Genomic DNA, 22,062 nt, shown 5'->3' with positions numbered 1-22,062 from the left:
TCTCCCCCTCTTCCTGTCACCAACTCCCTGGCATCAACCTCTTCCTGTCACCCTCTCCTTGTGACCCACAGCTGGCACCGACTGCTGTCACCCCCTCCCTGTGACCCTCTTGCTGTCACCAGCTCCCTGGCATCATCCGACCTCTCTCTGGCGTCACCCAATGCTGTCGCCCTCTCCCTGTCATAAACTGCTGTCATCCTTTCCATGGCATCACCCACTGCTATCACTCTCTCACTGGTAACACCCTCTCCTTGTCACCCTCTCCCTAGCATCACTAACTGCTGTCACCCCCTGCCTCTCCCTGGCATCACCCACTGCCTTTCTTTGTCACCCACTCACCCAGGGACAGAGGTGGTAGCAGGCATTGGCTTGGGGGCGGCGGCGGACATCGGCGGGACACGGCAGACATTATGGCTGCAGTGCCTCACCAGCCACTGACCTCACCGCACGCCACTGCAATGCAGAGGTTATTACTAACAATAATACTGCACTGGATTAGTTTACACAGCTATATAACAATAGATATAACAGTACACAGTAAGAACTGGATGTATATCACAGGGTAATTGTACTATAAACCCCTGACTAAATGCACTCTTTCTTACTAACACTAAATAAAAAGGCAGGTAGAATACTTAAGTGTCATGTAAAGGCACAGCGCTGAGGACCAGGCGGCTTTACATAGGAGGATTTGCCCAAGCAGTCCCAGGAACAGTGAGCTGAGGAGTAATGACGCCGCAGACACTGACAGGGAGTGAAGAAAAGACAGAGATGCAGCTCCAGGGCGGGAACACTTGCTGGAAATGGCGCCCTGGAGCTGGGGAGGGGCTTCAGGTCTAAGCCTTATCCCCTTTGCTGGCAAAACCACCGGGTACTGTGGGCGATATTAATATCGGTTTTAAGAGAAAACCTGACCTGCGCCCATGCCCTGGTGATCTAGTGGGATCGCCTGTATCCACAGTGTCCACCGCCAGCGCGCGCGGCCCGCCTCCCACTGACCACGCCGGATCGCGATAAAGACCGGGTCCCGCCAGCGGGACCCACTTACCACCTCCGGAAGCGCGGCTACGCGATCCTGGAGAGCCCCAGCCTTGTGTGTCTAACATGAAGAAAACCGGAGCCTCCGCTGTAAGTACCAGGCAACCAGGGCTCGGGAGTGTACAGCGCCGCTGGGGAGAGCTGGAGCTGCAGCAGTGAATGTCACAAGACATTTACCACCGCTGCTGCCCTTGAAGTCTTCACTTTTTACCTCAAAAAAAGCTTTTCTCAGGGCTACTTGGAGCAGCCCCTCTGTTAAGTGCCTGCTTACTGCAGCACCAACTGACAAACTGAGCTCCTGTGCTGGGAGGCGGGGTGATATAGGAGGCGGCGCTAATCATCTTGGGAAGAAGGTCAAAGCTTTGAGCCTGTTGGTGCCTCGGATCAAGATCCTACTCTACACCCCATTGTCCAGACTTGTGGAGCCCAGTGTACCCCGCAGCAGAAATGATTTTTTTTTTTTTTTGGTGTCGTTTTCTCCGTAGTGTGACCGGGAACTCCAATTAGTGCACCATGTCTTCTCGCATGGCTCGCTTTGCTTGGTTACCGTTCCCAATTGTAGTCCACGTGGATGCCAGAGAGTGCAGTGATGTGAGCAAGCCTTCGGGTGAAACGCGTTTGACACGGCTGGATTCAGCATGCAATGTCGCCTTGATAATTTGGAATCGCTGGTTCTACAACCGATACATACTGCTTTGCCCGGGATCCCTTTTTGCTACCTGGCACGGTAATCTCTCTTGTTTTCGGCTAGCTCTCATCCACGGATTGCGGGGCAGCATCCTTGCTATGTCTTTTGATATCAAGGCGCTGCAACCTCTCTAACGTGGATAGCAGTACAGCCACTCATCTCTTTTCTCCTGTCAGCTATACCCCAACCGCTGCTGTCTTCCTATCTTCCGTCCGCTGTATCGGTCCCAATGACCAGACTACATGACGGAGAAACGACTTCAGCGGCGTGACCGGGTTTGCTGCTAAACTCTCTCTAAATTAGCCTCAATACACATTGCCCAGTGGCTTGGTTTTTTCATTTTAGCCCATAGTTGAAAATGTAACTGACTGTGTAAGGATGAGCGTAATGATTGTCAATATGCGGACAATTTAACACCTGGAATCTATCTAAAGGGGAAGCACACTGTCAATTAATGTAGACAACGGCCTTGTAGTGAAATTTATTCACAAGATGAAAATGTGCAGGGCACCTGTTTAATTTAGTTTAATTTATTTAATTTGGAATCTCCCTTTGCCGCTTTTCTGCCGTTATTTATTACCAATTAGGCAGTAATTGTTTAAAAAGGCTAACACTCATCCCCGGATTGCGGTGTAGCGTCCTGCAATGTCTTATGATATCAGGACATCCCATCCGCTCTAACAGGGAAAGCAGTACGGCCATCTTCTTCCTTCTGGTCAGAATCTTCCAGGTCGCTGCCCTCCCATCCGCCGGCCGCTGTGTCAGTAACTTGGTTCTAACTCATGACGGTGAGACAGCAGAAGTAGTGTTCCATGGTAAACTGACCCACTTTTTCAGCCTCTCCTTTTTCTGTTACGATTACCAAAATTGTTTATACTTGGGTTATGATTGAGCATTAATATAATCACACTGTTGTGTTAACCTGTTTACATCTATCCATGAAAATATTGCAAGCGCGGTATTGGCCATTTTTTTTAACCTGGGTCTCATACAAAACAATTGGTTGCTAGCTTTACAATTTATTGAATGGCTAATGAGAGAGAATAAAAAAAAAAAATCAAAATAAAAAATAAAACACCAATTAATTGATAAACAAGAGGTACTATTATATGTGAAGGGCATTTCTGCATATTAAACACCTATTATTCAAGTATTTAGTGAGTCTATACATAGAAGGTTCCCTAAACAATAATACAAATGTGTTGAAATGTAATAGCAGACGATTGGTGAATTTATCACCTTATATGGTTTTGGTTGTTCCAAGAGTGAGGCACCTTATTTGGTTTAAACAATACGCTCCTTAGTGAGCAATCAGTGTTCTCTGAACACCTATGTGATCTATAATATTTTAAAGTATATGTCTTTTTTCTCCGTTTTCTTTTTCATATTTTAAGGAATTAATAAAAGTTATATTTTAAGGATATTTGAGGATATATTTGGCCCTGTCTATATTTTGAAGAGTGCCCCCAAAATATAGTCTTCTTTTCTCCTTCTGGTTCTATTTCATCTCTCTGACTCTGGGGAGCAACACCAACCCTATATCTATGGTGAATCCACTACAGTAATTATAGACATTTGGTTTTCATTGTACAATTACCCCTTGTATGTTTATACTGTTTGGAATTTTATTATCCATTTATGAACAAGGGGGTATCTTGTTGCGGATCATCACAAACGGTTCTCTTTACAGTCCACGAGGACCGTAAAGTATGAAAAAGTTTAAAAAATGAAAAAAAATTGTGAAAATCTCATAGACGATGTCGACTTAGAAACCCTGTCAACCTACTTACTGTTAATCAATAGTGGTCGACCTAGAGACCACTGTTGACCTAAGTGTGGTCGACCTAGAGACCGAATACCGCTCAGGGGCATTTTAAGAGAGAATATCCCACTGATAGGTACTTATTTAAGCGAGGAAGTAGTCTGTGACCGATTAAAACATTTAAAGATTAATAAATCACCAGGGCCCGATGGTATTCACCCAAGGGTTCTAATGGAGCTTCACTCTGAACTGGCAAAACCGCTATCTTTGATCTTTAAGGATTCAGTTATATCAGGTATGGTTCCCAAAGACTGGCGTATAGCGGAAGTAGTGCCTATATTCAAAAAGGGAAGTAAAGCTGAACCAGGTAATTATAGACCAGTTAGTCTTACATCTATAGATGGGAAAGTATTGGAAGGTATTCTAAGAGATAGTATTCAGAAGTTCCTTGAAGTCAATAAGGTCATTAAAAGGAATCAACATGGGTTTATGAAGGACAGATCCTGTCAAACCAACTTACTTGGCTTTTATGAAACAGTAAGCGCAAACCTAGATCAGGGTAAAGACGTGGATGTAATCTTTTTAGACTTTGCCAAAGCGTTCAATACTGTACCACACATGAGACTTATCTACAAGCTACAAGAATCAGGGCTAGGAAGCACAATATGCACTTGGGTCAAAAAACTGGTTAGATAATAGGGAGCAGCGCGTTGTGGTTAATGGATCTTTTTCAACTTGGACTGAAGTGCTAAGTGGTGTGCCGCAAGGCTCAGTATTAGGACCGCTATTGTTCAATATTTTCATGAACGACCTAACAGAAGGTCTAGAGAGCATGGTGTCAATTTTTGCAGATGATACCAAATTGTGTAAGGCTATAAATACAGAGGAGGATGCCGAGTCTCTTCAGAACGATTTAGTTAAATTAGAAGCATGGGCAGCCAAATGGAGAATGCGCTTCAACACAGACAAGTGTAAGGTAATGCACTGTGGTAACAAGAACAAAAATTACACCTACCTTCTAAATGGGGTAAAATTAGGGGATTCTGTACTGGAAAAGGACTTAGGTGTCCTCATAGATAGCAAGCTAAGCAGTAGTACCCAAAGTAGGACTGCAGCAAAGAAGGCTAATAAGATATTAGCATGCATAAAACGGGGTATTGATGCTAGGGACGAGAGTATTATACTCCCGTTATATAAATCACTAGTGAGGCCACACCTTGAATACTGTGTACAATTCTGGGCACCGTACTACAAAAAGGATATCCTGGAGCTAGAAAAGGTACAGAGGAGGGCGACCAAACTAATTAAGGGCATGGAGACGATGGAATACAAGGAAAGGCTTGAAAGACTAGGCATGTTTACATTGGAAAAGCGGAGACTAAGAGGGGATATGATCAACATCTACAAATATATAAGGGGACAATACACAGAGCTTGCGCGGGACCTGTTTTTGGTTAGATCAACACAGAGGACTTGTGGACACTCGCTCAGGTTAGAGGAGAGGAGATTCCGCACAATACGTCGTAAAGGCTTTTTCACGGTAAGGACAATACGTGTTTGGAATTCCCTGCCCGAGGTAGTTGTAATGGTGGAATCTGTCAACACATTTAAGAATGGGTTAGATAAATTCCTAATGGATAAGGATATCCAGGGGTATGGTGCATAGTCATGCATTATAGTTACTATAAATAGGGATAAAATGCAACGGCTGACAGCAGCATCAGTCAGAAATTTTAGTCAAATCATCATGCATAGGACAGGGCCGAAACTAAGGTTGCTCTCACCCGGGGCAAGATAGTAAATTTGCGCCCCCCCCCCCCCCCCCTCCAAGAAATAAATAAATAAAAATTATTATAATTAAAATATAATTTTATATATATCTATATATGTAAAAATCCCACACGTTACACCACAGAGGAGCCTCTTATGCACGTTACACCACACTACAGCCGCTTATACACGTTACACCACACTACAGCCGCTTATACACGTTACACCACACTACAGCCGCTTATGCACGTTACACCACAGAGGAGCCTCTTATGCACGTTACACCACACTACAGCCGCTTATGCACGTTACACCACAGAGGAGCCTCTTATGCACGTTACACCACACTACAGCCGCTTATGCACGTTACACCACACTACAGCCGCTTATATACGTTACACCACACTACAGCCGCTTATGCACGTTACACCACACTACAGCCGCTTATGCACGTTACACCACAGAGGAGCCGCTTATGCACGTTACACCACACTACAGCCGCTTATGCACGTTACACCACACTACAGACGCTTATATACGTTACACCACACTACAGCCGCTTATGCACGTTACACCACAGAGGAGCCTCTTATGCACGTTACACCACACTACAGCCGCTTATGCACGTTACACCACACTACAGCCGCTTATGCACGTTACACCACACTGCAGCCGCTTATATACGTTACACCACACTACAGCCGCTTATGCACGTTACACCACAGAGGAGCCGCTTATGCACGTTACACCACACTACAGCCGCTTATGCACGTTACACCACACTACAGCCGCTTATGCACGTTACACCACACTACAGCCGCTTATATACGTTACACCACACTACAGCTGCTTATGCACGTTACACCACAGAGGAGCCTCTTATGCACGTTACACCACACTACAGCCGCTTATACACGTTACACTGACACAAAAACAGATTGTATATGACCACATTCACACACACACACACACACACACACACACACACACACACGGTATAGGGACCAGATGCACACTGATACACACACAAAATATATAGGAACCCGATGTACAGACACACACACACTGTATAGGGACCAGATGCACACTGACACACTGTATAGGGACCAGATGCACACTGACACACTGTATAGGGACCAGATGCACACTGACACACACACTGTATAGGGACCAGATGCACACTGACACACACACTGTATAGGGACAAGATGCACACTGACACACACACACACACACACACACACACACACACACACACACACACACACACACACACTGTATAGGGACCAGATGTACACTGACACACACACACACTGTATAGGGACCAGAGGAACACTGACACACACACACACACACACACACACACACACACACACACACACACTGTATAAGGACCAGAGGAACACTGGCACACACAAACACACACACACACACATTGTAGAGGGGGAGCTGTCTGTCAGGTAGAGGAACATACCTCATAATAAATCTCATCTCTCTGTTACGGCTCCCCCTCGTTCAGAGTCCAGTCCACGCTGCTGCGTTGTGGCCCTCCCCCTGTTCCCAGGCATGGGGGAGGGCTGTGGGCTCAGGGCTGCTGGAGACAGGCTGTCTCCGTGAAAGCTCCCCTGTCAGAGAAGCCTGCAAAGTCCAGTGCGGAATGCTGCAGCGTCAGTGACTCGTTCACTGTGACTTACTGACTGCAGCCAGTGTGCTCTCATCAGTCCCAGGCTCGGCTCTTTGCGCAAGTGTTCAACCGCGCTGGCCAGACTACGGTCTCCGTCCTCTCTCCCCCCCCCCCCCCTCCAGGCTCCCTCAACGCGGCAACCAGAGATTTTGGCTGCGGAAACAGCCTCCCTAGCGCCCCCACATTCCAGCGCCCGGGGCGCGTGACCCCCTAGCCCCCCCTTAGTTACGGCCATGCATAGGAGACCACAAATAGGTTGAACTCGATGGACAATTGTCTTTTTTTCAACCTCAGATACTATGTTACTATGTCAATCAATAGTGGTCGACCTAGAGACCACTGTTGACCTAAGTGTGGTCGACCTAGAGACCGAATACCGCTCAGGGGCATTTTAAGAGAGGAGAGGACCCACGTGCAGCCTCCATCGCATGCCCCCTCTTCTCCGGTAGCAGTAGACTCTGGCATAATACCAGAGTCTACTGCACATGCGCAGGTCTCCGGGAACATGGCGCCCCCGCCTTGTTCCCGGGGACATCTCCAGTGCGATCCGCAAGCTCTGTCCCTGCATGCAATAATTGATACATCCCTGCGATGTACTCAGTTATCGCAGTGCCAGTCAATTACCTGTTTATTACTTGTCATCTGCATCATCAGATGTGGATGGTGATAAATAGACCTCTAAATCTTAGATCCGATCCTACCGTACGTTCACATGCAGAAAAACAAACATTAGCCTTCCATAGAGGAGCTTCATTAAAACATAAAAAACATAAGACTATGCAAAGAGTACAAAGCCAGCACTGACTGTAACTGAGGAAACAGGAACATTCTGTCTCAGGAATAATAGAGAAACTCAAACACAAAACAAAGGGCTGGGACATATTTATAGAGGCTTACCTAAAAGCTGATACAGGGAGAGATAGTTTGCATTTAGAAGTCACTGCTTTTCTGACTTACTGATGAACAGAAACATTACACAGACTGTATACACGTTACATTATTAATTATATACAATATTAACTGTGTTATCACTTTCCAAGGCCAATCTCAAGAAAACTATTTTAAGCATTTTGTCTAGGCAACACTCAATTATTAACCAAAGCAGGTAAGAGTTGCTTCATCAACAATGTATTCTGCAATCTGATCTTCTAGGCAGGTTGATCTCTGTCACACGTATTTGGAAAAGGAAAACATTATTTCAGAAATTATATACAGTATTCTGAAAGTCATGGCTGGAGAAGCTGTGTTCCCTGAAGGTTAGCAGCTGATTCACCATCTGTCATAAAGCAGAATACCTTCTGTTTCATTTACAGTATAATTAGCATTTGCTAACACCTAACACCTTTATTCTCACACCTACAATATGCTACCATATTTTGTTTTCCAAAGTAAGATTGTGTGGGCTGCAGCAGATGCACGTTGTTTTCCTTTTTTTTCCTCTTGATATAGTTGATTTAAGAGTAAGCTAAAGCAAAATTAAAATGATTGCTCAGGAGAATTATTGTGATGTACAGCTAGAAAAAAAAAATAACAACCGTGTATTCCTTCTCTCCAGCTCTCTGCATACCTATATTGAAACATCTTCAGCAAAGTGGCAGGAAATCACAAAAACTGCTCCAAATGCATCTAAAAGGTTGGTTGTAGTATACTTTCATTCCTCATCATAAGTCTGTACATAACAACTGTGCACCCCCTGTACAATACCTCAGTAGTGGAATCTACTGTACATTCAGACACCCACCACTACACCCAGAACTGTAACTAGACTTTTTGGTGCCCTGTGCTAGAAAGAGAATTGGTGCCCCCATACCTCCCCCCCCTCCCCCTTCCCCCTCACCACAACCATAATTTTTGCAATAGGGACATAAGGTGCATGCCTCACAGGAAAGAGGCATGACAAAATTGATCCCAGACAAGGCCCATGCTATGATACCCCTTCCCATACAAGGTAAGCTTCAAATAGTTAAAACTCTCCAGCTTGGAATTCTCTAGCTTTCTATGTAAGGGCAGATAGCTCAATGAATAGAGTGTCTGACTGCAATGTCATAGGCAACAGTTTTGAATCCTGGGCACATCAGCATTCTGAAATGTAATAAAGGACTGAACAACAAAGAGCGCTCAAGTGAGGTCTATGAATGCTGCATAGGTATTAGCGACAAAAAGGGTGAGGGTAGGAAACAAGGGTGAAAAGGCATTTGTTTCCCCCAGCACCCTGAATGATAACCGTAACCAGATATAAATTCCACATAATAATAGAATTCAGAGATCTTCGTTACACATATTTGCGCAAATGTGTGAATAAGCCCCAAAGCCGCATCAAGGCGTCTCTGTATATTTGGGGTCCCTAGCACTATATCTAGGTGCAGGGTGTGGCATCCCAAAACACCAGCATAAGCCAGAAAGCCCAGCGTAGCATACCAGTGAAAAAACTATAGTGTTAATAAATTAGTATTTAGGAAGCCGAAGCTATAGAGAAAGTGATACAAAAATGAAATGCAATTAAAATAGAGAAATAGTGTAAAAAAAATTAATAAGTGAAAAGTGTTAATAGAATGTAAAGGTATGCCACACTAAGGCCATCCAGCTCAGACAGTCCAGAGGCACCACAACTCACACCTCCATTACCCCAATCTGGGTCTAAGATTAACCAGCAAGGAGCCACATGATAATGGCTCCTTACTACAATATGTCTAAGCTAAAAGCTACCTACCTTGGAGCAACCCCATAATGCTCCATGTGGCATGTCAGGGCCTGCACCTCCCCCTAATGCAGGAACCTCTCTGCCTCTCACAACAAACATATATATTGGTAGATGCTCAATTAGCTTAGTGATATCTTTCAGGTGCTCGAAAGGGAGGGGTATTGCTAAGCAAGAAAAAAAGGCATTTGTTTCCCCCAGCACCCTGAATGATAACCGTAACCAGATATAAATTCCACATAATAATAGAATTCAGAGATCTTCGGTACACATATTTGCGCAAATGTGTGAATAAGCCCCAAAGCCGCATCAAGGCGTCTCTGTATATTTGGGGTCCCTAGCGCTATATCTAGGTGCAGGGTGTGGCACCCCAAAACATCAGCATAAGCCAGAAAGCCCAGCGTAGCATACCAGTGAAAAAACTATAGTGTTAATAAATTAGTATTTAGGAAGCCGAAGCTATAGAGAAAGTGATACAAAAATGAAATGCAATTAAAATAGAGAAATAGTGTAAAAAAATGAATAAGTGAAAAGTGTTAATAGAATGTAAAGGTATGCCACACTAAGGCCATCCAGCTCAGCCAATCCAGAGGCACCACACCTCACACCTCCATTACCCCAAGCATTATGGGGTTGCTCCAAGGTAGGTAGCTCTTAGCTTAGACATATTGTAGTAAGGAGCCATTATCATGTGGCTCCTTGCTGGTTAATTTTAGACCCAGATTGGGGTAATGGAGGTGTGAGGTGTGGTGCCTCTGGACTGGCTGAGCTGGATGGCCTTAGTGTGGCATACCCTTTACATTCTATTAACACTTTTCACTTATTAATTTTTTAACACTATTTCTCTTTTTTAATTGCATTTCATTTTTGTATCACTTTCTCTATAGCTTCGGCTTCCTAAATACTAATTTATTAACACTATAGTTTTTTCACTGGTATGCTACGCTGGGCTTTCTGGCTTATGCTGGTGTTTTGGGGTGCCACACCCTGCACCTAGATATAGCGCTAGGGACCCCAAATATACAGAGATGCCTTGATGCGGCTTTGGGGCTTATTCACACATTTGCGCAAATATGTGTAACGAAGATCTCTGAATTCTATTATTATGTGGAATTTATATCTGGTTACGGTTATCATTCAGGGTGCTGGGGGAAACAAATGGCTTTTTTTCTTGCTTAGAAATACCCCTCCCTTTCGAGCACCTGAATGATATCACGAAGCTAATTGAGCATCTACCAATATATATGTTTGTTGTGAGAGGCAGAGAGGTTCCTGCATTAGGAGGAGGTGCAGGCCCTGACATGCCACATGGAGCATTATGGGGTTGCTCCAAGGTAGGTAGCTCTTAGCTTAGACATATTGTAGTAAGGAGCCATTATCATGTGGCTCCTTGCTGGTTAATCTTAGACCCAGATTGGGGTAATGGCGGTGTGAGGTGTGGTGCCTCTGGACCGGCTGAGCTGGATGGCCTTAGTGTGGCATACCCTTACATTCTATTAACACTTTTCACTTATTAATTTTTTAACACTATTTCTCTATTTTAATTGCATTTCATTTTTGTATCACTTTCTCTATAGCTTCGGCTTCCTAAATACTAATTTATTAACACTATAGTTTTTTTCACTGGTATGCTACGCTGGGCTTTCTGGCTTATGCTGGTGTTTTGGGGTGCCACACCCTGCACCTAGATATAGCGCTAGGGACCCCAAATATACAGAGACGCCTTGATGCGGCTTTGGGGCTTATTCACACATTTGCGCAAATATGTGTAACGAAGATCTCTGAATTCTATTATTATGTGGAATTTAAATCTGGTTACGGTTATCATTCAGGGTGCTGGGGGAAACAAATGGCTTTTTTTCTTGCTTAGATATACGGCAGTATCACTGGAATTATACGGCAGTATCACTGGACTGGATTTATATGCCAGTACCACTGGAATTATACGGCAGGATCACTGGATTTATACAGCAGGATCACTATAATTATATTGCAGGATCACTGGAATTATACGTCAGGATCACTGGATTTATTCGGCAGTACCGCTGGACATATACGGCAGTATCAATGGACATAGACAGCAGTATCACTGGAATTATATGGCAGTATCACTGGAATTATACGGCAGGATCACTGGATTTATACGGCAGTACCGCTGGACATATACGGCAGTATCAATGGACATATACGGCAGGATCACTGGACTTATACGCCACTACCACTGTAATTATACGGCAGGATCACTGGATTTATACGCCAGTACCTCTGGAATTATATGGCAGGATCACTGGAATTATGCGGCAGGATCACTGGACTTATATGGCAGGATCACTGGAATTATACGCCAGTGCCGCTGGACATATACGGCAGTATCAATGGACATATACGGCAGGATCACTGGACTTATATGGCAGGATCACTGGAATTATACGGCAGGATCAATGGAATTATACGGCAGGATCAGTGGAATTATACGGCAGGATCACTGGATTTATACGACCGTACCACTGGACATATATGGCAGTACCGCTGGACATAAGAGGCAGTATCAATGGACATATATGGCAGTATCACTGGACATAAGAGGCAGTATCAATGGACATATACAGCAGTATCACTGGACATATACGGCAGTATCAATGGACTTATACGGCAGGATGACTGGAATTATACGGCAGGATCACTGGAATTATACGCAGGATCACTGGAATTATACGGCAGGATCACTGGACATATACGGCAGTACCGCTGGACATATACGGCAGTATCAATGGACATATACGGCAGGATCACTGGACTTATACGCCACTACCACTGTAATTATATGGCAGGATCACTGGACTTATACGCCAGTACCTCTGGAATTATATGGCAGGATCACTGGAATTATGCGGCAGGATCACTGGAATTATACAGCAGTGCCGCTGGACATACAGTATACGGCAGTATCAATGGACATATACGGCAGGATCACTGGACATATACGGCAGTACCACAGGACATATACGGCAGCACAGGGACACCACCACTGGACTGATGCAGGACAACACAGCACCACTGCAATGGACGGGACTTATACAGCAGCACTGGGCATATGGCAGCAGAGGACACCACCACTGTGACTGGACTGATGCAGCACAACACACCACCACTGGACTGATGCAGCACAACACAGCAACACTGTAAGGGACTTATACAGCAGCATTGGACATATGGCAGCAGAGGACACAACCACTGTGACTAGATAGATGCAGCACAAGACACTGAGGACACTGAGGACGGAGACACGTCCTCTCTTACACTCTCCAATGCCGGAGTGAAAATGGCGGGGACGTGCAGCTCCTTATATGGAATCCAAACCACGCGAGAATCCGACAGCGGGATGATGATGTTTTGCCTCGTTCTGGTTTCCATTCAAGTCAGGAGGGAAAACCCGAGCCTGACTCAGATTCGGGCTCGAGTGGTGAAGTCCGGTAGTTTTCGGTTCTCTGAGAACCGAACCCGCTCATCTTTAGTAAAAATCAATGGATAGGACATCTCAGTGATAACTTATTTTGTGCTGCTTACCACTCTTCCTTAGGTAGGATGGTCTGAGGGTGGCACCAGCCGTACTTACCCTCCACTGATGCTCGCACCCTGCTCCGGCGCCTGCACTCTGTGGGGGGAGACATTACGCTTTCTCCCCTAGTGCCATGGGAGCTGTTTTGCCACTTTGAGCATCGGTAAGACACTCAGAGCAGCAGGCTAGTGAGCCGGATCATTGTGGTGCACCCTCCCATCCCCAGGAGAATTTAGCTATGATGGCTTGAGTGCCGTTCAGGGGGAGGGCACAGCACAGTATGGGGACTGTGTATTAAACCACTTTTTTCCTATCTATCTCCTGCACTATGTTATTATATTTCATTGAGAAAAGTGTTACATGTTATTTTAATGATAATAAAATTTAGATTTTAATAATATCTCTATAATAGATCTTTTTGCTTTCCCACAAATACAGTACGTACGTACTGTTCTTTTGAAATTTGATTTATGCCTCTATCTTCTACCTATTCATGCAGCATTGACTACCTATTGTCACTGCGGGTTGGGTATGCATGATCGTCGGTCAGCATACCGACGCCAGTATCCCAGCAGCAGAATGCCGGCAAGGGGGTGAGCACAACATGCCCCTTGTGGGCTCACTGCGCTCGCCACGCAGCGGACTTGGTGACTCACTGCGCTCGCCACAGGTTCTATTTCCACTCTATGGGTGTCGTGAACATTCATGAGTGGGAATAGTCCCTGTTGGTCGGCATGCCGACCATCGGGATTGTGAGCGGGCAGAATTTAGGAGCCAGTATTGTGAACAGCGGTCTCCTGACTGCAACCCGTTACTGCTGTTATAAACGCTGATGCTGCTCGGCCAACTACAGGAATATTAGAGTTCTGTTTGGAAAAGGGGATAAGTAGCTTGTGAATGCTCTAGACCAGTGTTGCTAAACTCAGTCCTTAAAGCCCCTTTGCAGTCCAGGTTGAAAAGATGTTCATGCTTGAGCACAGATGATTGAATAAAAATACTGTAGTACTAATTAAGTCACCTGTGCTCCAACTTGGATATTCCTAAAGCAAGAACATTTAGGGATTTTTAAGGGCTGGTTTTGGAAAACACTGCTTTAGGTTTACCTCCCTAACCAGTCCTTAAATTAAAGCAATAGCAACCACATTAATTGACTATGCAATTTTCCTCCCAATCAACAACATTAAGGGTGATATTTAATAAACATAATTATCTCATAAATGCTGGAAAATGTGATATTTATGTTTATGTATAATCAATAGGAATGTTTTCCCCCTAACCAACACTTACATTAAATACCAAAAATAGACCTGTTTTCCCCAATCAGCACTGGTATAAAATTAATAGCACTGACATCTAATAAATAAATGTATTTCTCCACAACCAGTCTCTACCTGAAATTAACGACATTCAAATTTGTTACATAATCCTTTCTTCCAATGTGCCTAAACATGAATTATTTATTATTATCATTTATTTGTATAGCACCATCCTCCAGTTCAGAACATACAAAATGTAGAAAGAATAAAAAATTGGCATAAGGTATTTTTCATGTGGGTGGACCCAGCGACCAGCAACATTATTTTTGTATGCAGGAGCGGATCTAGGCACGGGCAAGCAGGGCGGGCACCCGTGGTGCTGTGGCCCGCAGGCGCCTGCCGCCCACCTGCACCCCCGCTGCAGCCAGCCCCATTGACAGACAGAGGTCATAATTGACCTCTAATGTCTGTGCGGCGCTGCTGTGGGAGAGACATGGCGTCTCTCCCAAAGAGAGGAGCCGGCGGTGGCCAGAGACGGAGCAGCAGTGGCAGCAGCGGTCAGGAAGCAGAATCAGGGCTGGTAAGTATTGTTTCGGCCTTTTTTTGTGTTTGTAAGCGGCGCTACAAGGGGAGATATCTACTGGGGGAATCTCTACTGGGGGCACATCTAATGGGGGCATCTCTACTAGGGCCAAATCTAATAGTGGCACATCTAATGTGGGCATCTCTACTGGGGGCACATCTAATGTGGGCATCTCTACTGGGGACAAATCTAAGGGGGCATAACTACAGGGGCATCTCTACTGGGGTCACATCTAATAGGGGCAAATCTACAGGGGGCATCTCTACTTGGGGCACATCTAAGGGGGCATAACTACAGGGGCATCTCTACTGGGGGCACATCTAATGCGGGCAAATCTACAGGGGGCATCTCTACTGGGGGGCACATCTAAGGGGACATAACTACAGGGGCATCTCTAATGGGGGCACATCTACTGGGGGCACATCTACAGGGGGCATAACTACAGGGGCACATCTACTGTGGGCATCTACCGGGGGCACAACTACAGGGCCCCTTCCCCCCCCTATGAAGCCACACCCCTATTTTTTTTTACTTTGCCTGTCGGGGGGCGCCAAAGGAAACTTTCGCCCTGGGTGCCACAAGGTCTAGAACCGGCCCTGGCTGTATGAAACTACAAAGTTTGCTGGGTGCTGGAAACTAAGTAGAGTGTAAGGCCAGATTGCTAATGGAATGTTTAAGAAAATGTGTTTGCTTTTTATTCTTGTTTTGTATAAAGTTCTAATATTTTGCACTAAAACTCATGTTTAACAACGGTGATTACACTGATTTTATTTTGTGACATTGACAGTATTTTTTTTTTTTACTAGAAGATAATTTTTTTGTCCCTGGCTATAGTTTACATACTTTTGTATACTATATTCATACTTTTCGGACTTTCATACTGCCCCCTCTGGGAGAGGCATCCAGGTTGGCACAGCAAGGGCTGGGGGGCGTGGTGAGATAGGCAAGGGGGCATGCTGCATTGCAGTGCGGATAACAGGGGATGCAATTAGCATCCCTGCAGCTGGGATGCTGGTGGTCTTGTGACCTACGTTGGAATCCCGACACCACTAGGAATCCCGGTGCAGGAACACCAACTACCGACATACCAAAGGTAAGTATCAGGTGGATGGTCAGAGTTAGGCACTAGAGGGGGGGATTGCCGCAGCCGCCACCCCCTGTGACTTAGCCCTAGTCACCATCACAGGTGGGTTAGGGGAGGGGACAGGGGAGGGGAAAAATAATGACACCGTCCACTGTTGGCATTCTAATTGTCAGGATACCAGTGTCGGTCATGTGGCATCCCGACCGCTGACCACGACCTCCTGTATCACACCTTTTTCCTCCCACACTCCAAAACATTCTGGTTGGCTAAGTGGGCTGCTGACAAAAAAAAGTTAAAGTATATAACCCTAGTGTATACATGTCTCCGTGTGGTAACGAATATATATTGTAAGCTCCACCGGGGTCGGTAGTGATTTGAATGCCTGAAATATTGTATATAATGTGCTGCATAGTATGTGTATGCTATATAAGTTGCTATTAATAAGTAAATCCATTTCTTCTAAATCGTAGTTTTAGACATATTGATTTTTGGCAAATAATCATTCTAGTGACAAAAGTTTTTGGTAAGCCTGTTGCCTATGGGTGCCTTATGTGTTTTGATCACTGAACTATTCTAAATACCAGGACCAATGGGAGGTGCATGTACAGTATACAGAACAGTACATATCATGTATCAACGTATCATAACATCTTAATATCTAAATCTAACTGAAGTGTTATAACTGAAATGCTATATTTCACGTGAATTATTTAATTGCATTCCTTCAGCATAATTAGTACAGTGGGGGTCATTCCGAGTTGATCGCTCGCTAGCAGTTTTTAGCAGCCGTGCAAACGAATTGTCGCCGCCCACTGGGGAGTGTATTGTCGCTTTGCAGGAGTGCGAACGCTTGTGCAGCAGAGCACCTGCAAAATCTTTTTGTGCAAAACAAGGCAAGCCCTGTAGTTACTTTTCCTGTGCAATGATTCTAACGAAGAAGGGACAGCTTTTGACATCACACACCCGGCCAGCGAACGCCCAGCCACTCCTGTGTTTTTTCTGCCATGTCTGCGTTTTTCTAAGTACTCCCTGAAAACGGTAAGTTGACACCCAGAAACGCCCTCTTTCTGTCAATCTCCTTGCGGCCGGCTGTGCGATTGGAATCGTCGCTAGAACCAGTGCAAAACCACAATGGACTTTGTACCCGTACGCATTGCAGAGCATACGCATGCACAGATTAGCCATTTTTTCCACTGATCGCTACGCAGCGAACAACGGCAGCTAGCGATCAACTCGGAATGACCCCCGGTTTTCTGTAAAGAGAAATACATTCTACATAGAAAGAAAAAGTTTACATTTTTATTTTCGTAGTATTACCTATTACTTTAAGGAATTACACTGATTATAATTATGTAATGTTTTGTTTCTCAAAGTATCTCGGAAATGCTCAAATTATGTGAAGCCGACCCAGTGGATCTTCTTATTGATCTAGGATTTGGCATTGATGAACCTGATCTATGTACTAAAATCCCATCCCGTTTCATCATGACACCTTCTGAAGCAAGAGGAATCAACATCCCAGTCTTCTTGGAGGCCCAGAAAAAGCGGATGGAAATTGAGAATCCTAATTTGTGTGGTGAGTTCTTTCTTGCAGTTATGTATAATTAGAACATCGGGCCTGATTTAAGTAACAATGTAGTAGGTTCGCATGCTGCAAAGTACCGATGTTCAGTACTGTGTGCATGCACTGGACTCATACTGTACATGTGAGGTATGGGTCTGCAATATTGGTCACACTACAGCATCAGACTGTGTCAGTGATTGACAATCTGATGCCATTTGGGGAGGAGAGGGGGTGGCAACGGCCTCTGTTTCGCTAAATGGAGGCGAGTTGCCGCCGTTGCGGGGGAGTGGCGAGCCCAGGATCTCTGTCAGAGGACGGAGATTTCCTGTCCGCTGGTAGTTTTTACTGCGGCTGGCTTGTGTGACCTCATAGGACAGGCAGCCAGCCGAAGATGTCGGAGATGATCAGATACTGCGTCCTAGGACGCAGCTCAGATCAGTAGTGCATGTGGGAGGTCGCCTCCTGCTGCATTACCATATTAGATATTTCACTTCTGCTTCCACGTAAGCAGCAATGATAGCTACTCTGTCCACGAGGGCCGTTACTAGGTGTAAGTGGAAGGGGCACCGCACATAGTGCTGCAGGGTAGGGGGCACTGCACATAGTGCTGCAGGGTAGGGGGCGCTGTTGGAGGCACTTGTCAATTATCTGTTTTAATCACTTTCACTTGCAGTTCCCCCCTTTTTGAAGCCCAGCACCTCCTGACCACCACTGTCTCCTACCCTGACCCCTTCTGTCACTAATACATGTACAACATTCTTGAATCCAATTTGAGATTTCTTTGTTATTCAGTCACACTGTCCTTTATTACATTTAAAGATGCTGACATACCCGAGATTCGAACCCATTGCCTGTGGCATTGCAGTCAGACAATCTGTTCATTGAGCTATCTGCCCTTGCATAGAAAGGTAGATAATTCTAAGCTAGAGAATTCTAACTATTTGAAGCTTACCTCTAGTGATGTGCACCGGAAATTTTTCGGGTTTTGTGTTTTGGTTTTGAATTCGGTTGCGCGGCCGTGTTTTGGATTCGGACGCGTTTTGGCAAAACCTTTCTGAAAATTTTTTGTCGGATTCGGGTGTTTTTTTTACAAAAAACCCTCAAAAACAGCTTAAATCATAGAATTTGGGGGTCATTTTGATCCCATAGTATTATTAACCTCAATAACCATAATTTCCACTCATTTTCAGTCTATTCTGAACACCTCACATCTCACAATATTATTTTTAGTCCTAAAATTTGCACCGAGGTCGCTGGATGGCTAAGCTAAGCGACACAATTGGCCGACACAAACACCTGGTCCATCTAGGAGTGGCACTGCAGTGTCAGGCAGGATGGCACTTCAAAAAAATTGTCCCCAAACAGCACATGACGCAAAGAAAAAAAGAGGCGCACCAAGGTCGCTGTGTGACTAAGCTAAGCGACACAAGTGGCCGACACAAACACCTGGCCCATCTAGGAGTGGCACTGCAGTGTCAGACAGGATGGCACTTCAAAAAAATAGTCCCCAAACAGCACATGATGCACAGAAAAAAAGAGGCGCACCAAGGTCGCTGTGTGACTAAGCTAAGCGACACAAGTGGCCGACACAAACACCTGGCCCATCTAGGAGTGGCACTGCAGTGTCAGGCAGGATGGCACTTCAAAGAAATTGTCCCCAAACAGCACATGATGCAATGAAAAATGAAAGAAAAAAGAGGTGCAAGATGGAATTGTCCTTGGGCCCTCCCACCCACCCTTATGTTGTATAAACAGGACATGCACACTTTAACGAACCCATCATTTCAGCGACAGGGTCTGCCACACAACTGTGACTGAAATGACTGGTTGGTTTGGGCCCCCACCAAAAAAGAAGCAATCAATCTCTCCTTGCACAAACTGGCTCTACAGAGGCAAGATGTCCACCTCATCATCATCCTCCGATTCCTCACCCCTTTCACTGTGTACATCCCCCTCCTCACAGATTATTAATTCGTCCCCACTGGAATCCACCATCTCAGGTCCCTGTGTACTTTCTGGAGGCAATTGCTGGTGAATGTCTCCACGGAGGAATTGATTATAATTCATTTTGATGAACATCATCTTCTCCACATTTTCTGGAAGTAACCTCGTACGCCGATTGCTGATAAGGTGAGCAGCTGCACTAAACACTCTTTCGGAGTACACACTGGAGGGAGGGCAACTTAGGTAGAATAAAGCCAGTTTGTGCAAGGGCCTCCAAATTGCCTCTTTTTCCTGCCAGTATACGTACGGACTGTCTGACGTGCCTACTTGGATGCGGTCACTCATATAATCCTCCACCATTCTTTCAATGGTGACAGAATCATATGCAGTGACAATAGACGACATGTCAGTATCGTTGGCAGGTCCTTCAGTCCGGACCAGATGTCAGCACTCGCTCCAGACTGCCCTGCATCACCGCCAGCGGGTGGGCTCGGAATTCTTAGCCTTTTCCTCGCACCCCCAGTTGCGGGAGAATGTGAAGGAGGAGCTGTTGACGGGTCACGTTCCGCTTGACTTGACAATTTTCTCACCAGCAGGTCTTTGAACCTCTGCAGACTTGTGTCTGCCGGAATGAGAAATACAACATAGGTTTTAAATCTAGGATCGAGCACGGTGGCCAAAATGTAGTGCTCTGATTTCAACAGATTGACCACCCGTGAATCCTGGTTAAGCGAATTAAGGGCTCCATCCACAAGTCCCACATGCCTAGTGGAATCGCTCTGTTTTAGCTCCTCCTTCAATGTCTCCAGCTTCTTCTGCAAAAGCCTGATGAGGGTAATGACCTGACTCAGGCTGGCAGTGTCTGAACTGACTTCACGTGTGGCAAGTTCAAAGGGTTGCAGAACCTTGCACAACGTTGAAATCATTCTCCACTGCGCTTGAGTCAGGTGCATTCCCCCTCCTTTGCCTATATCGTGGGCTGATGTATAGGCTTGAATGGCCTTTTGCTGCTCCTCCATCCTCTTGAATTCCACCTCGTTACCACTAGAGATGAGCGCCTGAAATTTTTCGGGTTTTGTGTTTTGGTTTTGGGTTCGGTTCCGCGGCCGTGTTTTGGGTTCGAACGCGTTTTGGCAAAACCTCACCGAATTTTTTTTGTCGGATTCGGGTGTGTTTTGGATTCGGGTGTTTTTTTCAAAAAACACTAAAAAACAGCTTAAATCATAGAATTTGGGGGTCATTTTGATCCCAAAGTATTATTAACCTCAAAAACCATAATTTACACTCATTTTCAGTCTATTCTGAATACCTCACACCTCACAATATTATTTTTAGTCCTAAAATTTGCACCGAGGTCGCTGTGTGAGTAAGATAAGCGACCCTAGTGGCCGACACAAACACCGGGCCCATCTAGGAGTGGCACTGCAGTGTCACGCAGGATGTCCCTTCCAAAAAACCCTCCCCAAACAGCACATGACGCAAAGAAAAAAAGAGGCGCAATGAGGTAGCTGTGTGAGTAAGATTAGCGACCCTAGTGGCCGACACAAACACCGGGCCCATCTAGGAGTGGCACTGCAGTGTCACGCAGGATGGCCCTTCCAAAAAACCCTCCCCAAACAGCACATGACGCAAAGAAAAAAAGAGGCGCAATGAGGTAGCTGTGTGAGTAAGATTAGCGACCCTAGTGGCCGACACAAACACCGGGCCCATCTAGGAGTGGCACTGCAGTGTCACGCAGGATGTCCCTTCCAAAAAACCCTCCCCAAACAGCACATGACGCAAAGAAAAAAAGAGGCGCAATGAGGTAGCTGTGTGAGTAAGATTAGCGACCCTAGTGGCCGACACAAACACCGGGCCCATCTAGGAGTGGCACTGCAGTGTCACGCAGGATGTCCCTTCCAAAAAACCCTCCCCAAACAGCACATGACGCAAAGAAAAAAAGAGGCGCAATGAGGTAGCTGACTGTGTGAGTAAGATTAGCGACCCTAGTGGCCGACACAAACACCGGGCCCATTTAGGAGTGGCACTGCAGTGTCACGCAGGATGTCCCTTCCAAAAAACCCTCCCCAATCAGCACATGATGCAAAGAAAAAGAAAAGAAAAAAGAGGTGCAAGATGGAATTGTCCTTGGGCCCTCCCACCCACCCTTATGTTGTATAAACAAAACAGGACATGCACACTTTAACCAACCCATCATTTCAGTGACAGGGTCTGCCACACGACTGTGACTGATATGACGGGTTGGTTTGGACCCCCCCAAAAAAGAAGCAATTAATCTCTCCTTGCACAAACTGGCTCTACAGAGGCAAGATGTCCACCTCATCATCACCCTCCGATATATCACCGTGTACATCCCCCTCCTCACAGATTATCAATTCGTCCCCACTGGAATCCACCATCTCAGCTCCCTGTGTACTTTGTGGAGGCAATTG

At 45.5% G+C, this 22,062-nt stretch overlaps 1 protein-coding gene across 3 annotated transcripts in view; it reads left to right on the top strand.

Moving 5' to 3' along the window:
• The window catches only part of ITPRID1 (ITPR interacting domain containing 1), a 478,387-nt gene that overhangs the window by 228,863 nt on the left and 227,462 nt on the right, over positions 1 to 22,062 (top strand). For all 3 annotated transcript variants that reach the window (XM_063922570.1, XM_063922569.1, XM_063922571.1), the window contains 2 exons: positions 8,498 to 8,575; positions 17,496 to 17,698. In XM_063922570.1, coding sequence (XP_063778640.1) covers positions 8,498 to 8,575; positions 17,496 to 17,698 — 281 coding nt within the window. The remainder of the gene's footprint in view (positions 1 to 8,497; positions 8,576 to 17,495; positions 17,699 to 22,062) is intronic.

This window comes from Pseudophryne corroboree, chromosome 5, assembly GCF_028390025.1.
Source record: "Pseudophryne corroboree isolate aPseCor3 chromosome 5, aPseCor3.hap2, whole genome shotgun sequence".
Taxonomy (NCBI): domain Eukaryota; kingdom Metazoa; phylum Chordata; class Amphibia; order Anura; family Myobatrachidae; genus Pseudophryne; species Pseudophryne corroboree.
Note: the sequence above shows the minus strand (reverse complement) of the source record. Positions and strands in the feature narration are given on the sequence as shown.